Source organism: Chroicocephalus ridibundus, chromosome Z, assembly GCF_963924245.1.
Source record: "Chroicocephalus ridibundus chromosome Z, bChrRid1.1, whole genome shotgun sequence".
Classification (NCBI taxonomy): domain Eukaryota; kingdom Metazoa; phylum Chordata; class Aves; order Charadriiformes; family Laridae; genus Chroicocephalus; species Chroicocephalus ridibundus.
This window is the reverse complement of record NC_086316.1, coordinates 386,675-404,560: the sequence shown is the minus strand read 5'-3', so window position 1 is coordinate 404,560 and position 17,886 is coordinate 386,675. Positions and strand designations below refer to the sequence as shown.

Below are 17,886 nucleotides of genomic sequence, written 5' to 3'. Positions count from 1 at the left end.
AGAAGAAATTCAAATCAGCTCTTGCTGACCCTGCGAAACCTCATTCCCTTCAAAGGCTTCATCTCATTACAGTCACTGAAGTTATCCCCAGGAGTAAAGACAACTCCAGTCAGTAAGCGCTGCTGAAGCGGGCCCAGAAATTATTAAAGCAAACTCCAGCACCTCCCTGGGACTTCGGAGGGGGTTTCTTTCTCTTTAACCTCCGCACGGACTTGGGTGGCTCCACCCGCCTCACCTGACTACCTGCACTACGGAGAGTCCGGTTTATGATTTTTCACGCACTTTTCCACCGCCTCCTTCTGGCCGCCACGGAGTCGTCAGCGGGGTCTGCGCCTGCATGTCCCCGTGCTGCAGGCTGGCATCGCCCTGGTGTGGTACGGCCGGGGGGTACGGCCAGTCCCCGCTCCACTCACCCAGGGTCCCCCAGGGCACCCCTTCCCGGCTCATCACTGCCCAGACTAACAGTTTGGCACTTTGGCATCATAAAGTTCAAGTTTCTATTGGCAGGTGATTCTTTTTCTCCCCATAACTGCCTGCTTTTTCCCCCTCACAGTCTGTTTTTGACTGTTTCCCTTGTGGCTTGGATCCCCAAAGGCTTCAGTCCTTCCCACATCACTTGCACGGTGCAGAAGATCCCAATGAAGAGCTAGAGAGGACAATATCAATCCCCACCTCAAACCAGGACATACTGTCAGGCTCGGGCCCTTAGCTGGGGTGAGAGGAGCTACGGGGACTTGTGTCAACGCAGGCGCCCATCCCTGGTTATCTGCTGTGCTGAACTCCATCACCAGCTGCCTGCAGAGCCTGTTTCCCCCTGCCGATGCCCAGGCCCAGGGAGAGGCAGCACAAACACGTCCGTGGGCTCCTTCGCTCCCCGCACTCCCCTGGCAGCGCTGCGAGCCCTCGCTCAAACCCCCCACGCCAACGGTGACTGAACCTACTCAGGAAACACCCTGAGCTTGTACGCCACAGCAGTATCTCACCAGAGGTGTCCTGGGATGAGCCAGGCCCAGGAGCACCCGGAAAGCCAGGAGGACCCAGGTCCTCCACCAGCACTGGCTGCCAGGAGGAGGGTCCCAGGGTGGCCACAGCAGCCCCACATTCCAGCCCTCAGAGACAGAAGAATGAAGATGATTCTATGATTCTATGAAGATCCTCCATTGCCAGGGAAGCTACGATGTTTTGCGTAGCTACGAGGCTTTGCGTTTATGAAGACTTGGAAACCCATGGCCGGAAAGCTGGGCGTACACACCCACGACTAACCCCATGGCTGGCCAGGGTGTCCTTACAACCCCCCCAGGAGAGCTGCAGGCAGCCCTCACCACCCTGGGCTTCAGCCCCCGTGGCACGGTGCCCAGCGAGGTGGTGCGAGCTCCCTGCCGGCAGCACGGACAGGGGGCACGGGCGGCACAGCAGGAATGAGAGGGCAGAACGCAAAAAGATGGACCAGCAGCATGGCCCTGGACACGATTCATGAAGGCACTGCAGATGACGGGGCAGAGCGCAGATGGGGACAGAGCTGTGGACATCACACCCGACCACGCTCAGCAGAGCCGCGTACCAGCTGTGGTTCTGGTGCTTAAAACAGTGGAGCTAAACCAAAGGGGAAAAATACTTTACAGCCTTCCCAGCAGCCTCCTAGAGTGGACGTCCTGGAAGCTGCACCGTCCCTCAGCCACAAGAGGAGATGGCAGCAGACCCTGGCAGCATCTCCTCAGCATTGTGCTCCCTTCCAGGGCTGCTGACTGTCTGCCGTGTGGCTCAAAGGCATTTACATCCGCAGCCTGCAGGTCTGTGCCTAGCTGTGAGACCAGCTTCTTGTCTCCGTCCCACTGCGAAAACACAGCTAGCGGGCCTGGTACAGAGGGAAGACACAAAATGCAGAAATACTCTGTGTTATTTGTCCTCGCCCTTGTTTAGTCATGCTTGCTTTCCTTTTCCTGGTCTCTTTCCCCCCCGATGTGTCACCGACTCGGTGAGCTCGTGTCCGCATTTGTCAGTGCAAAGCTCTCGGAGCCAGGGGGATCCCGCAGATGCTGCCACGCTGGCACTGCCGGAGACATGCCTGGCAGCCGCGGCATCGGCACTGCTTGGAGGCCCAGACATGCCCAACCTGGGGCATCCCTGCATGAAAACGTGCCAATCGCAACACCCAATGGTTTTATCAGGCGCTGGATTGCACCCACCCCCGGCTTCTTCTCATTCCTGTTAGCGTCCCTGCCCCTCGTGGAGGCTTATCCTCCCAGACAGAAGGCTGTGACCCAAATGCTTTCAAAGACACCAAGTCTACATTTAAAGGAATGGCATTTTTCAAAGAGTTTGGTTGAGAAAACAAAGCACAAGCACCTACACCATCACACCAGATGCCGACAGCAACACAGGGTTATGGTTGGTGAGAATGGAAACAAAACAACTCGTAGGAGTGAAGGTCTCCTGCTACACCGGTTTCAATTCCCCAAATGCCTCCAACCGCCGAGAAGACTACACCAGCAAATTTGAAATATGGTGTGTGCAGCTGTTCGGTGCAGGTATTGAAATCTGCCAAACCTCTTCTGCAGCCAGAAGAGGTGGGTGGGCGGCAGACCCCTGCGTCCAGTGCAGAGCCTTGATGAGGGTGTCCAGCTGGATTCTGCTGCCCTGCTTCCGACGGTGTGTCCTGGCCGGGGCCGGCAGCGTGCAGTCAGGCACTCATTGCTGCACGGAGCCCTTTGCTCTCCCCGGCTGCATCTACAGGAGGGGGAAAACGGGCCGGCTGGTCTAGCACAGCCCGCGTCCCGGACAGGAAACCCTGTCGCCCTCTGAACCACCACAGGAGCAGCAGCGAGTGATGCTCCTTGTGCCAGCCCTGCATTGGCAGATGCTGGCCGAGGGGACGCCAGCTTGCACGCCCCAAAATCATGCCAGGATGGTGCTAACCACAGCAGGGCAGGCCAGACGAAGTTTGTGCCCGTGCACCAGCAGTCTCATCATCAGCGACACGACAGCCATCCTGGACTTATGGAGCAACTCCTGCCTGCAAACAGATCTCAGCCTGGCTTGGCTGCTCCTTGCATTCACAAACTGCCCCCGTTACCTGAGAGCATCAGAAATTTCAGCGTGTTTCAGTGCCAGAAGTGAGGGCACGAGCATATTTCTGCATCAGTCAGGCTGTGAGTCTCAGAGCTGGGCTAAGCTGCTAAAAGCATGTGAATACCTAGGAGTGCAGAATCAGGTGGCTGATAGAAGACGAACAACCAGACACGCGTCACCATCAGAATATGCAGCATTTGCTCCACAGGTCTTTCCTCCCCTGCAGGGAAACGGTTTTGCATAAAGCAAGGAAGAGGCATGAGAAGGGAGATTCACATAATCCTTACAGGCTGTTCACAAACCCACCAGGAGCCGGGCTCGCCTCTCTGCGGCCCCCAGGAGCGTCCCTCTGTCGGGCTCCAGCCCTCCTGCCGCTCTCCCGCCCCCGCAGAGCTCTGCAGCGCAGACGGAAACCGGGGCAGGGGGAGAGCGGAGCAAAGCGGGGAGAAGGGGTGGGCTCTGCTGTGCTTCTGCCCTTCCTCCCCATCCCTTCACGGGACCCCCAGACCCTCCTCCAGAGCACCTGCAGCCCAGCGACTCCCTCGTCCCCAAAATGCACCCTGTCACCCTCACCGCCCTGTGACACTGCTCCCTTTCGCCCTCCTCTCGCTTCTCAACAAGGATTATTGAACCCACATCAGAGAGCTCTGACTTTCAGAAAGGGGATGCTCAGCACTTCCCAGAAACGCCGACCCTGCCAGGTGTCCCATCACGGGGCCACCACCAGCCACCTGACCAGCCCTGCGCCGCGTGGTGGAACCCGTCCCTGTCCCGCCTCCAGCTGTGGGCACTGGAGGGAGCATCCGCCCGCTGTGGTCTTGCTGCCCAGCCCCAGCTGCCCCGAAACACACCCTGTCCACTCGAAGGCGGCACAGCAGGACCATCCTGCACACCCCTGCCGCCCTCCTGCGCCTCAACGGCTTTTCCCTGGCGGGACCAGGCGAAGGTAGCGCCTCGGAGGAGGCAAGCAGCGAGAAGGCTGCCCAGCAGCCCCCGTGGCCGCATCCCTGCCTCCTTACGAGCAGCCCGCTCCTGGTGTCAGTCTCCAGTAGCATGTCCTTTAACCACAAGTGAAAGCAGCCGATCCCCCACGAAGGCACATCTGCTCCAAGACCGTATTACAAGAGGGAAAAAAATGACACCTTCAGCGATATAAACCAATAAAGACTGTCTGATTTGGTTTGCCCCTGTTGCTACCCAGCAAGCTCCCCACTGGGTTAAAGACTGGTGACATCTGCTAAAAAAATGTCAAGAGTGAGGAGAACAAAACCGGGTGATGGATCACACAGAGGCCTCGGTGCAGCTGGAAGCCGGAGGGATGAGTCCACCCGCTCTACTGCCAGCATCATCGGGCCGGGGCTCCGGCTCCGGAGGCGTACCCAGGAGGCACAGCACCAGCACGCACCCGGCAGCGGACACCGAGGAAGGCAGGGTGTGAGGGGCTCCTCACGGAGGTGGTCTCTCCCCGGCCCTCCGAAGTCGGGAAATGGTAAAGTTAACTCTGCCCCCTTGTGCATCCGCATCACGATACAGGCCACAACTAGAAGATGACAAGCCTCTCTCCTCCACCTTAGAGGCGAGCGCACACGACCCACCGCCCCACCGCCCGCAGCGCGGAGCCTCGGGACACCCCCGCAGAGGGGCCTTGTGCTGGGCAGGACCGGGGGGGTTATGGGCGCTCCCAGGGCTCCCCTCAAATGGACGAAGATGCTGAAATATCCTTTTACGCCCCTGCAAACCTGCAGACCTGAGCCTATTATAAAAGCAGCTGAAATGGTCTGCTGAGGACAGCATTCCTGTCCAGCTCACGAGCTCAAAAGTCATGACTCATCCTGCCAACACGGCGGGGGTTGTTTTAGAAATCACGTGCTCCCTTCTGAAAATGAACTGGGAAAAGGTGGGGAATTTCTCAGCTCTGCTTCTGATCTTTCCAAGGAAACATTTAATTCTTTTCTCTGCAATTTTGGAAGCTTCTTGTTTCTTAGACAGAGTCTTCTCTGGCTTAAACCAGGGTCTTCTGTACTCACAGGCACCCAAGAGCTGGTGCTTCGGGACAGGGCTGTAGCAGAGCTGTGTGGTTTCAACACTGACAGCCTCTCTCCTGACATGGCTGATAAAAAACAAAATTTCTACCCTATTTGCTTTAATGCATATATTTATCTATGCAGTTGTGGTGTTAATTTGGAAAAAGACATCAGATGTGCTATCACAGAGTTAACTAACAACCTAACAGCGGCACGTTCAGCGGGTACCTGAACACGGGGAGTTTTATACTCCCACCATCAGACCAGTCCCCACGTGGCTGAAATTGGCCCCATAAACCTCCTGCAGTTTTTCCCCCAGTTTCAATAAAACAAGCGCTACTCCACGAGCAGACCAGGCGTTTCCACCAGCTCACCCGCAGACACCCAACCCAGTTTGTGCCATCCCTCCCCCAGTTTTAACCGGGCTTCCTCCAGGATTTTGTTAATGCCACTGCAGTTTCTGCCCACCCGCCCACCCCTCCCTCCGTCCCAGTGGGGCAGGAGGACAGCGGGCACAGGGACGCGGACCCCCCTGACTGCAGGGTGGCACTGGACCCACACCGGCGCCGCGGCAGCTGGGGACCACAGGTGCTCCACAGCAAGGGGCAGGAGCCCGAGCTGGCCGGCAGGACGGCGACACCCCCACCAAGAGCAAAAGGGGTCCCCAGCCCACCCGTGTTGCCACAGGGCCAGCAGCCACCCCTCCTCCAGGTGTCCCCTGCAGCCGGGACCTCAGCATCTCCGCTGAGGCTCTGGGTCCCCTCCACTGCCACACGTGTCCACTGTCTTGGCCTCAACTCCTCCCTGTAAGTTCTTACTGAACGAAAGGGATCCTCCATATTAAAGGCACTTTTATAAGACACCAATGCAGAATTTCTCCTTTTCCCTTCCACTCTGTCCTCAGTATCCTTCCCTCCAAAGCAGGAAAATGTCCAGGATGCAGAACGGAACCGGACCATAGACCCAGCAGCAGATCTGAGGAGTGACAGCAATGCCCAACCCCAACCACACCGTGCTCATTTCCACCCCCCGCACTGACAGAATCCCCTGGCGCTGGGGAAACCTGCTGAGATGCAGCTCTACCGTAAATTTTCTGTCTGTGTACAGGGACGCCTCCCTGACATTTTTTTTATTTCAGGTGGCCACAGAGTCAGCACAATGGTGACTCTTCCCCTTTTCACTGGGGGGAACAAAATGTTCCCCGGTGAGGAGGAAGGTCTGGTTAAAAACTGTAGCACAGGCCCAGTGCCTTCTGAAACACCCTGACAAGCCCCTGCTCCTTGAAGAGGTCCTGCCTCCATCACCGGGTCACACCAAAGGTCCCCAGCTGGGCTGTGACCTTGGCAAGGGCCTGCTGAAACAGGACCAAACCCACTGCAGCAGATGGCGATGGGGGGTGACCGCAGCTTCGTCACAGCACAGGCATGCGGCATCTGCTCCATCTCCATCCCCATCCCTCCCTCCCGTCCCGGCCGCGCACCGCTGCACGCTCCCCATGCCAGAACACAGCTCCCGCTACCTTCGTCCCGCTTGCGCTTGTTGCTCTCGGCGCCAGGGGAGGCGATGCCCAGGATGCCGCTGATGGAGTAGGACGAGCCGGCGGAGTCGGTGCTGACGGAGGACACCTGGGTCACGGACCCCGTGGAGGCTGCAAGGCAAGGCCAGGCGGTCAGCGGGCAGGACAGCACGAGCGCCAGCCCACCCAAAGCCACTGGCCCCCGCGGCATCACTGAGGTGGGCTGCAGCTCTGCCGGCCACCACAGCCCCCCCCAGCTCGGGAAGGACCGAGCCCAGCCCAGCCCCACAGCAGCGCTGGGCAGGGGTGGGAGCAGAGGCAGGGTCACCCCTCGCCCCCATCATGAGGGGACAGGCACTGCAGGGTGGGGGATGCTCTGCCTTTAGTGGCCCGTCACCCTGTCCTGAGCGGGGCAGGGTGGGAAGGCGCATTGCTCTGGCCAGGGGATGCCGTCGGGTGACAAGCCAGCAAGGTGCAGAAAGCTGGTGAGGAGAACAGCTGTGCAGAGAGAAGGGTCTCCCTCCACGGACAGGGTCCCCAGCGAGGTCCCGGGGCAGCCTGCACTCACTGCGCTTGGTTTGCTGCCTGCCTGCTGCCGGCCCCAGCCACCAGCCGGAGAGGAACCCCCAGGCAGCTGGGGCTGCCCAGGGACGGCCAGCTGTGGGCCACATGGCTGAAAGGCCTCAGGCTCCCCAAAATAGGAATTCAATCCGCTTTGCTTTAACAGCGCCCTCGGGAAAGGGTGTCCAGCCAAGGGGGCGTCATTCATCACAGCCTAGAGACGCCGGCCGGGGCTGCAGACGCTGCGCGATGCTGTGGGAGTCCGAGGCTGTGCGGAAGCAGGCGGAGGAGGCAGCACCTCCATCACTGCGCTGGCACGTACCCACAGCCCGGAGAGCACTGTGCACCCCTGAGCACGGGGGGTCCCCTGCAGGACCACGCTGAGGACCCCCGGACACAGCCCACATGGAGCAAACGGGCGTTGGGAATCCCTGCTGCTCTATCGACCACAAGCCCTGAGAAACAAGATTTCTCTCCTCTTGTTTTCCTCGAGGAGAGCAGCCCTTAAGCCACCGTAGCAAATTGAGGGATGTTTTTCCTCCTCTGAGACTATTTTGGCATTTCCCGCAGAAAAAGGCTCAGGACACGGGGCTGCAGCGTGATTCCTTCACCAAGCCCGCGGCGTTCGGGCAGCTCTGTCCCCACACTCCGTGTCCCACGGTGCCAGCCCACCCCAGCCAAGGGGGACAGCAAGCAGCAGCAGGGAGGAACTGGGGCCCCATCCTGCCTCCCTTCTGCCTACGGAGCAAGGGCTCACCCGCTCTCCGGCAGCTTTCAGGGACCAAGGACAAAAGTCGAGCATCCCCGAGCCCTGCCTGAGCCCCTCCATCCCCAGAGAGACCCCATCAGCCCCCAGAAGGGCTGGGGATGCCCTGCCAGGGACATCGCCGGCCTCAGGGCGCAGCATTGCTGGTCTGCCGCGGAATTAAAGTTTCGGAAAGTTTTGCTACCTCTTCACTCAAGACTGCGAGTGCACAAAGAATTATGGAAGGGACGGTTGATAGATGAAAAAAACACATTCAAAACTACTTACTGACTAATGATGCAGAAAATGTTATGAATAAGTATCCCTTTCTTGATTTATTACTTTAATTATCTGACATTCTATAGACCCCCATTAGTGGGGGTTTTTTGGTTTAGATTTCAATTTTCTGTCTCATGGTGAAAGCTATTTATCATAATAATCAGTAAAATTCAAAACCTTTTAGCAGTATTTATAAAATTCATTTACTATGTTCAGCCCTTGGAGAATGACAAAGAAGGCGCATTAGCACGTGTGCTGAAGTGTTTTATGCAGAATTATCTGTCCATAAGAATGATTAAAAGTTCTTTAGAATATTTGTAATCCATTATGCTTTTTTTTTAATATTTAAAAAAAAAAAAAAGTTTTCCTTACCTATGCTGTGGCTGGAGGCTGGGACCTGCTGATTGGGTGGCTGCTGCACCTTCGTCCGTATGATCCTGTATGGAGTTGAAAAGAAATGACTACTTAGCATCGAGCAGGCAATTGCGGGGGGCATCAGATGCTATTTTTTCAGTTCAGGACGCCTACATCAATACAAAAACACTTTCCTGTGCGTTACCCCTCATCACCCACAGAAAGTCCAAAGTTCAGCGGGTGCCCCAGGACCATGTTTGTGCCCGTGGTCCCTGTCCCTGTGCCCCAGCGCTCCTGTGTCCCAGCCCCTGTCACCAGGGATGTCTGGGTGACCGACCCCGACACGCGCCTTGGGATGCTGCAGAGTTCGGTGCTTGGGTCCCTTCGAGGACCGAGTCCTCCCCACCTGGGAAAGAGTCACCTACTGCGATCCGGGAGCCCTTGGGCAGCACCACCTCCGCAGGGAGATGGACACTCCTGAGTCCAGGCATCCCAGCAGGCTGCAATCTGCACCTGTGGGTGCTGGGACACACTCCCGAGGCTGTCCCGAGACCCCCCCGGGCACGGCACTCACAGCTAAAGCACTTGGATACCCTGGAAAAGGACGTGCTTAGCCAAATTAATATTAAAACAAAAATGTGCTGGATTCAATGCTAATCTTAAAAGCTGAATAACTACACTGTCACCACTGGGGACAGCCTCTGCTCTGATTTATAATGATGTCAATCGGGAGAAATTCAGAGGTGCAGGGAAATGCGAAGGCGTGTGCTGTGTGTCAGGACAGGGGCAGCTGCGCCGCGGAGCTGGGTTGGTGCTGTGCCGAGCGCTTGCTGCCGATGCACGGTGAAAAAAAAGGAAAGACAGGGTCTGAGACACCTCTGGAGATAACACAGCTCTGCCACGGGCTGCAGCGGGATGGGAATGGGCTCGCAGGAGGCTTGGCGCTCCCCCACCCCACGTCTCACTGCCCGGTGCCCTCTGCGCTGGCAGAGCTGCGGTACGCGCTTCTCCCCTCCTCACCCAAAAAAACCCTCTGCCTCCCACCGCCCTGACCACAGAAGAGAGGAGAGGAGGGTGGGCATGAGACGGAGCTGCCGTGGGCACGGAGCTGCAAACAGCAGCCGCCGGCCTGAGAGCCACCCCGAGAGCTGGAAGGGGAGCCACGGCCGGCAACGTCTGGCCCCATCCCAGAAGGGGACACGCTGCCGTCCCCGTCCCCTCCCAGCCCTGCGGAGCCTGACGGAGGCTGGCGAGGTCTGTTAGTGAGCCAGCTTCAGCTGCCAGCCCCAGAGCGAAGCTGACGGCTGTCAAACGTCTTCTGCAGTGGCCGGAGCAGCCAAACCCGGAGCAGCCAAACCCGGAGCAGCCAAGCCCGGAAAGGCCCCAGAGGGAGCTGGGCAGCGTTGTGGGGACTGTGTGGGAAAAGCCCTGGGACCCTGTGTGAGCCAGCGTGGAAAGAGCCCTCCACACAAGGTCCCCTCGCCATCGTGGCACGGGAGGGGCGTCCGGGGCCTTCTGACACATAAACATCTTCATCTCCGGAGGGACAGAGGACTGGAGAAGTTCTGAGCAGCTGGGCAGCTCTCGGCTTATTTGAGCAAAACTAATCGCAATGATTAATTAAACCTTAATCACACAGAGTTGCTCCTGCTGCGGAAGAGTGGCCTATTATTAATATTAATTAATGTTATTAATTAATAATAATAGTTATTATTCACTCATACACAGGGGCAGCAGTTCAAATTCGTCTGCTGAAAGGCACCCTCTGCGCGGGGATGTGCTGGGCACACAGTGTGTCCCCGCAGCCATGGCGTCCCCCAGGAGCAGCGACAGCCTCCTGGGAGGTAACGGCCCCGGGGACGCAGGAACGGGGAGCAGTGCCGCAGCTCCATCCTCATCCCAGTTGCTCGGCATCACCCTTCCGCCGCAGGACGGGAACAACCTGGCGCTGCATCCCATGGGTTCATGTCCGCAGCCACAGAGCAGCTCCTGGTCTGCACCTCAGCGGTGCATCAGGGCACCCATCACCCCCTCGGAGCAGGGGCTGCATCCCCGGCATGTAAAACATCCCTACCAGCCAAGCCTCAATGTATACTTTCAATTTTAAACATAGGGATAAAGCCCACAGACTGCCGCGTTGGACTGGGAGGATTCAACTTTGAGGCCAAGCGTTTTGATGTGAATTCCAGGTTTCTTGTCATGTTAGTGTGGGCTGGGTTTTCAGGATGTGCTCTGAGGCTGGCAAAAACAATTCTCTCTGGGTGAGCAGACCGACTCAAAAAGATTGCATGCATTTTTAAAAAGGGATTTCACACCTTTAAGAAAAGGGAAAGATCTTGGCCACAGCCGTAGGCACATGAGAAAGAACAAGACTTCTGGCCAAAAAACTTGGTGGCGGGTCATGAAACAGGTTTCTGATGCAATGGCCGCGGGCGTGTGGACATTATCAATGTGGGAACACACAAGGATGCAGCAAGAGGTAGAATACGGAAACTGGCTCCAACCCCAACTGGACGCTACTCAGGTCTCTCATTTTTCTAGAGCTGTGACTGCCTTTTGGGTAAGTGTTCGGAGGATGCCTGAAGTCCTGCTACACAAACACAAGGCTGCGCACAGCAGCAATGCTTCTCACGTGGCAGGGCTCAAGATGACTTCAACAGAAGCAGAGTTTGCCCTTAGTTGCTTGGGGACAGTCAGAGTGGGATTTTCCCTCAGTTTTCCTGGGGTCCATATGATTCCTCAAATCCTTCTTAAAACTGAAAATGCCATGTCCGCAGGGCTACTGAATGCTGCTCTCGAGTCCCACCAAGCCCGGAGCTCCCAGGGAGCAGCAAAGGCTGCACGTGAACTGACCCATTTTTGCTCTTAAACACGCAAAGATATGACTCAACGTTCAGCTCAGCAAGACGGAGACACCTCTCTCTGCTAACGCCGGGGAAGCCGCTCCAGCTACTCAAGCGGCAACTCCATGAATGCAAATCAGGTTGGGATAGCCAATAAAAGAATATTGCATCAATTTATTTCATGTCCATGGACACAGATGGGACTTTATAGCTAGCTGCATTCAAAGAATTTGCATGCTGTGGCACAAGTGAGAACCATCTCACCAGCGCGGTGAGGTCCGTGCCCAGCACAGAGCACACTGCTGAGTGAAAAGGGCTCTGCTTGCCAGGGCCGCGGGCGGCGGGAGGCTGCCCAAGCGCTCTGCCTTCCAAGCGTTAATCCCTTATCATCGGCGTGGCAGGGCTGGAGACACAGCACAGCGTTTCACTGGGTTTGCTCCACGCCGGCGTCAGGCACCTCCCCGACGCCGAAGGGAGCGGGTGGGTGCAGGCGGTGTAACCGCGACGGCGGTGGGTCCGCACAGCCCCCGGCCCCGCTGCGGCCCAGCCCTGCCCGGCAAGGTCGGGGCAGAACTCCCAAAGGCGGGACTGAGGCTCCGCATGAGATTCCACCGCATTTTCACAAAAGCGGTTCAACGCCACTTCAGTGCGTCCACGTCCCCAGCGGACGGCCGAGGCACCCGAAAGCTATCGACCAAACCCCCGGTGACACTGACGCCGAGGGCAGCAGCCAGCGCGGTCCTGGGCCCACTTCAGAAGAGCGAGCAGGCACCAGGACGACAGAAGTGGGACCTTGGACCCCGCGTCCCCCCTGCTGGGCACCTGGCCCCCCTTCGCCAGGTGACCGCTGCCCCAGTTGGGGGCCGCCTGAGTTTCGCCGGGGGGAGGCACTCCCACTGACCCCCTGCCCCACCGAGGCCCCGTCCGGAGCCACCACACGGGATGGCGACCGGGGGGACCACGACTGACAGACTGGGAAGAGGACAAGAAGGACGGGAAGGCCAGCAGCAGAGCCTGCTCGCGCTAGGAAACACTCGCCATCTGGGATGCTCTGGCCGCCGCGGCAAGCCCACCGCTCCCCCCCGGCCCCAGAGGCATCACGGAGACACGTGCCACCTGCATTTGCTGCAAACAGCCCCAAACAGACAGTCCCAACAACAAACGAGGACACAGCGAGCGGGCTCCCGAGGAGCGTCCCCCTCCCCAGGACCAGCGGATTTTACCTGTTAATTGAACTGACGCTGGGCACGGTGTCGTTGTCACACACTCGCTCAGCGAGGAGCCTATCCCTGATCTCCCAGGCAAACATGGTGGGATTTTGGCGTTTGTACTCTGCAATTTTTTCGACGACTTTGGGTGTGGCGACCTTTGGTTTTGATCCTCCAATCACTCCAGGCTTAATGCTCCCGGTTTCGTAATACCTGGGACAACATCCAAAACAAAGCTTCGGTTATCACAAATAGACAGAGAACATGCTTCGAGATTTATAGAGAACATAATTTCAAGGTAACCAAACCCCAGGAAATCCTGAGATACATCTTCACTTTCACATACGCATTTTCTGCCTATGTAGTGCTTTATCACCTAATAGATTAACTTACAGTAATTGGAATTGGGTCTCGGGATACAATATATATTTTTCTGTAATAGCAAGACAAAAGAAACAATGCAAGATTAAAGGGCATGCTGGGATCCAAAATTAACTGAAAATGTGTGTTATTAATCAGCGGTACTGGCAATAATAGAAACAAATCACACCAAAGACCACTTTTTGCGGTGGACTCTTCTGTAGTAAATTACTGTTTCTACAGAAATTCTCTGTCATTAATATCTACGGCTTGTTATCAGTTCGTAGTGAAATGAAGGCTAGGTATTTTATTTTATTTGCACCTCCGGAATAAATATGCAGGCATATCTTTTTCCCATTTTATTCTTTTAATATGCATATTATGGTTTTAATAGTTAACATTTTTCAAAAATGTATTCTTTTTAGCGCCATGTTTTTAGTAGTTTCCGTCACGAATGTCAGGGACAAGGGAGCTGCCCGTGCTCCCGCCGCCGTGGGGTCTGGTCTCCATCACCAGCCCTGCGGCCCTTCCCCGGGACCGGCATCTTTATCCCACACCAAAGGTAGGGGGCTGGTTCCCTAAACCCACAGAAACCCACAGAAATCCGCCAGGTTTCGTCACATGTAAATCACGGCAGAGCAAGTGCTTCTGGCCGCACCGCAGCGAGACGTGGCACCGAGACGCCCGTCCCCGCCAGCCTCCCCTGCTCCTCAGCGAGCCCTGAAGATGCTGCTGAGAGCAGAATCCATCCCGCACACGCCGAGGGCCAACCGGAGGCCCAGGGCGAGAAGCCACTCTGCCGCACGGCACAATCCCGGACACACACTTCTCTATCTCGCGGGTTTTCCTCACGACCAGATGAAAAATAAACCCTGCCCCGACTGCCCTGGCCCCGCCGTGCGGAGCAGACCTCGACTTCGGGAGCCTGACTTCAATCCCGCGCCCACCCAGCCGCACGCTCTCGGCAGCGTGGACACGTCCTCGCCGTGCCTGTATTTCTAGCAGGGAGCTGGGAAAGGATTCCCAAGTTAGAACATCAGACTGCTTATTAATACATTTTCTCTGCAGCTACTTGACATACCCATTATATGGGGAAAAAAAATAATTAATTCCCCAATCTTTCCAGTGTGATCAAAACACAAACAGGCTGTGCAGCCGAAGTCTGTCTCGCTGTAACACGCAACTGGGTTCATAAAATTTCTGCCAGGCTACCAGTTTTCAATCTTTCTGGGAGAGCTCTGTGTGCAGGGCACAAAATTCCTTCAGAGAGACTCACACCGCGTTGTTTGTGCATCTTTCCAGATATTTTCTGGATGCAGGTGTGGACTCAGATCCACCAGTCTCCACGAGCCGTTTAAGCAATGTTAGTAATGAAAAGCGTCAAGCGTCAGGGATGGATTAACCCCCCAGTGTCCCTACACGCAGCCCAGCAGCAAGCTTTAGGGCAGGGGGTAAAATTCAGCTCCTCACGAGGGCGTGACAAAATGATGGCGAATGCAGACCATAAACCCACTAAAACCCTGTACCCCCAGCCCCAAACCTTCACTGCTGGCACCTCTCCTGTGCGGAGGGTGCCGAAGGAAGCCAGACAATGCCGGGAATGCTACCAAACAAAAAGTGGCAATTTTCTTAGTTCCAGTCGAAACCACTGATCTGAGGGATGTTCCCAGGTGTCTTTTCCCAGCAGCGCCTTGGTGACATGGTGCCCGTGGTGACACAGGGCCCGCAGTGACACGGTGCCCACAGCAGCTGTAGGACAGCCCGGGATCCGCGCCGGTGCGGGGAGAGGGTGTTCCCCAGGGCTGACTCGCCGTGCCGGGTACGCCGTGACGGCAAAGGCCCCCACGCCATGGCACAAAGCCCCAGTGCCCTCTGGACAGCCAGACCCCCACTCCCAAACCCCCCAGCCGCTGCCCACCCGGCCGCCCCCACCCCTGCAGCCCCGGGGACATCAGGGAACGGTGGGGGGCACAGGATGGGGCCCAGGCCCTTCTCCCAGCCACTGGGGACGGCTCTCGCCCAGCGACAGCACCGTCGCCTCCCTCCTCTTCGCCCCCGGCGCACGGCCAGGAGCCTGTGGCTGCACAGCACGGGCACCCCGTGCCCCCGGCTCCATTTTAAACACGAGGACGGCCGCAGCCGCCTTCATTTTATGCGCATCAGGTCCAGGCCGTTTGCAGCCAGCAAGTTGCTGGTGCAGGCGAAGGGTGGGCACCCGCGCGGTACCCCCCGGGCAGGGGCGAGAGCTTCCCGTGCACTGCCACCGCTGGTTCCCTGCCTCTGCACTGGTTTTCTAAGACTGTACCGAGCACTGGAAAATTCCGACCACAGAACTCCAAATGTAAGGATTTATCGTAAGGATCCCTGTTTTCCACATGCACATGGAAAAATGCACACACACAGAGCTCCAATTACAGTGACATTTTACCCACTGTAATTATTAGTTATGAAAATAATGAGCTATGAAATTCCAATTTATTGTTGACAACTTTAATGACAAAGCTCTGGAGCCTCGCTCTTAGCCCTATACTGCAAATATATCTAACGGTAGATCTATTCAAGCTATCAACAGTAAAACCATCAGACAATTGCCCAGTAGGTAAATAAACAGCCCCCCTCTTAGCGGTGGCTGGTCCTGATGGGAATTGGTGGCCAGCCTGCTGCAGCCAGGAGCATCACCAGCCGAACTGCGCCGGCCAGGCTGGGAGCTGGAGCCAGAGCCGATGCCGGCGGTGGACGCCGAGCCCCAACCGAGCGAAACAGCCTGCAATGGGCAGGCAGGTCTCGCACAAAGCCCACGGGAAGTTTTCCCCTCTAAAACAGCAAAGGCACCGGCGCCCTCAAACCTACATCAGGAGGAACATGCATGGCTCGCAGGGGATGCATCTCCCCGCCATGAACGCATGAGAGGAGGCGCAGGGACGCCGCGCCGGCTCCGGCGGCTCCACGCACGCACCGCGCGGGGACGGGGAGACGGCGCTCGGCAGCCACAACAACGGTGGGAAGAGGGGTCTGCGGGAAAAAAGGGTGTCAGGAGTGACAGGACCAGGGGCCTGGGGCTTTGCCAAGTCAGGCCGAGTCTGGGCACTGAAATGGCCACGGAGAGATTGTAAATGCTGCGAATCCAAGCAGATCCCCTGCATGATACGACAAAAAAATAATTGCCTTAACAAGTCTTTGCAGCTATGCTATGTCCAGGAAGGCAAATTGTTTAAAAATTGGAAAAGATGGTAAAAATAAAAATCCTAAGAGTAAAATTGTAAACAATTAACTGTGAAAAATTAGTCAGCAGCTCAGGAATTAACTTTTCCAGATTACCAAGAAAAACATATTCTAACAAAAAAAAATGTTTTCCTTAATAGGAGTTGTTCAACTACCTCAGAATACCTGGAGTCCAAAACCATTTTAACACTGCAATTTAGACAAATTATGTTCAGATTTGTTCACAAGATACAAAGAAGCAAGGATGGTATTTTTGGCCTGAACCTATGTCAAATTTTAAAACGAAATCAGGAAATTATATGCACTCAGAGTTTAACTTCCTACTGCCGTAGTGGTTCAAGCAGCTCCAGCCTGAGCAGAGGGCTACTCACAAAACAGACAAAATTAAGACGGTTAATAGTTACTTATGGTATTCTGTGCTTTCAATAAGAACGTATTCTAGTACAAGAGTAGAAAAAGATGTAGAACTAAACAGTGGAAAATACTGCAAAATACCCTTTGTGAATGAACACACGGCTATGTTGATGTATATATATCACATACCATTATATTATTGCTAAAAGAGAGTCTTCTTCAGAAAGCAAAATGAGCAACTTGCACAACTTCTATTTTTTTTCCATTTTACTGAAGATGACTCCCAGATTTCTCTACTTGTTCAGAACAGAGAGGTGGGGGATATACACCATATACGCAGCCCGTAACCCCCACATGGCATTCTGCGCTTTGTGTTACAATTCCCTACAAGAAACAGTGAAAGGGGCAAACCAGGCATGCGAATAGTGGCACTTTTTCCCCACATCAGGCACGTAAAACCTCGCGTGGTTAGGAAGCCCCTCTCCTCCCTGGACTCATTTCCTGAGGTTTCTACCGCTCTGCATTTGTTTGCAGCCCGCAATTAAGGGGCTGGCAGTGACACTTTTGACGGACACAGAAGGATTCGCCTTCCCCCCCTTTTACCTGCCAAGTATTTTGCTGACGCAGCCGTGGCTGACGCGGAGCTGCCGGGAGATGTCACACGGCCGGACCCCTTGGTGGGCGAGCTCCACGATCCTTTGGCGGACGACATCTGGGAGGGGGCGGCCGTTGACGAAAACACCCCCCAGCTGATTCACGCCTCCATGTCCTGAAACACACAGGGGAGGGGGAGAAGGGCAGGAGAAGAAGAGCTGTGTGAGAGTTTCGGACGTTGCTGCAGGGCAGACCCGCCCCAGCCCAGCGGCCCCCGGCGATGGGCATCACCTCCCCAGTGTCGCTCCAGCCTCCAGCTGCTCTTCCCCGGGACCGGCAGCACGGCGGCGGCCGCGCTGGCTGCGCTGCTGCAATGCCACTCGCCGGAGGGGAGGACCCTCCTGCAAGGAGGCAGGTCGGGCCCCGTGTTGGGAAATGGCCACAGGAAACCAGGCAGCGGTGGCCGGCTCGGCCACGGGCCACCGTCGTCCCGAGGCCAGCGGCTGCGTTCGCCCCACCGCGGAGGCCAGGGCCAGGCCTGGTGCTGCCCAGGGAGAAGAGGCTGCCACCGAGCCCCTGACTGAAAACAAGGGTGGTCACTCATCCCACACGCTATTCATGTCTAAGCACAGGAGGGGATACCTGAAATTAAATACATGTTGTGGGGTTTTTTTTCCAAATGCCTTGACTTAATCAAGAGCCAAAAAAAAAAAACCACCAAACAAACAAAACAGAGCATGATTTCTGCTCTTATAAT

The 17,886-nt window shown here is 56.1% G+C and overlaps 1 protein-coding gene across 1 annotated transcript in view; it reads right to left on the bottom strand.

The window, feature by feature from the left end:
• PAX5 (paired box 5) overlaps positions 1-17,886 on the bottom strand; it is a 136,139-nt gene that overhangs the window by 112,094 nt on the left and 6,159 nt on the right. Inside the window, exons 2-5 of the mRNA XM_063320094.1 lie at positions 17,139-17,304; positions 12,615-12,812; positions 8,567-8,631; positions 6,613-6,741 (exon numbers count right to left, since the gene is read on the bottom strand). Coding sequence (XP_063176164.1) covers positions 6,613-6,741; positions 8,567-8,631; positions 12,615-12,812; positions 17,139-17,304 — 558 coding nt within the window. The remainder of the gene's footprint in view (positions 1-6,612; positions 6,742-8,566; positions 8,632-12,614; positions 12,813-17,138; positions 17,305-17,886) is intronic.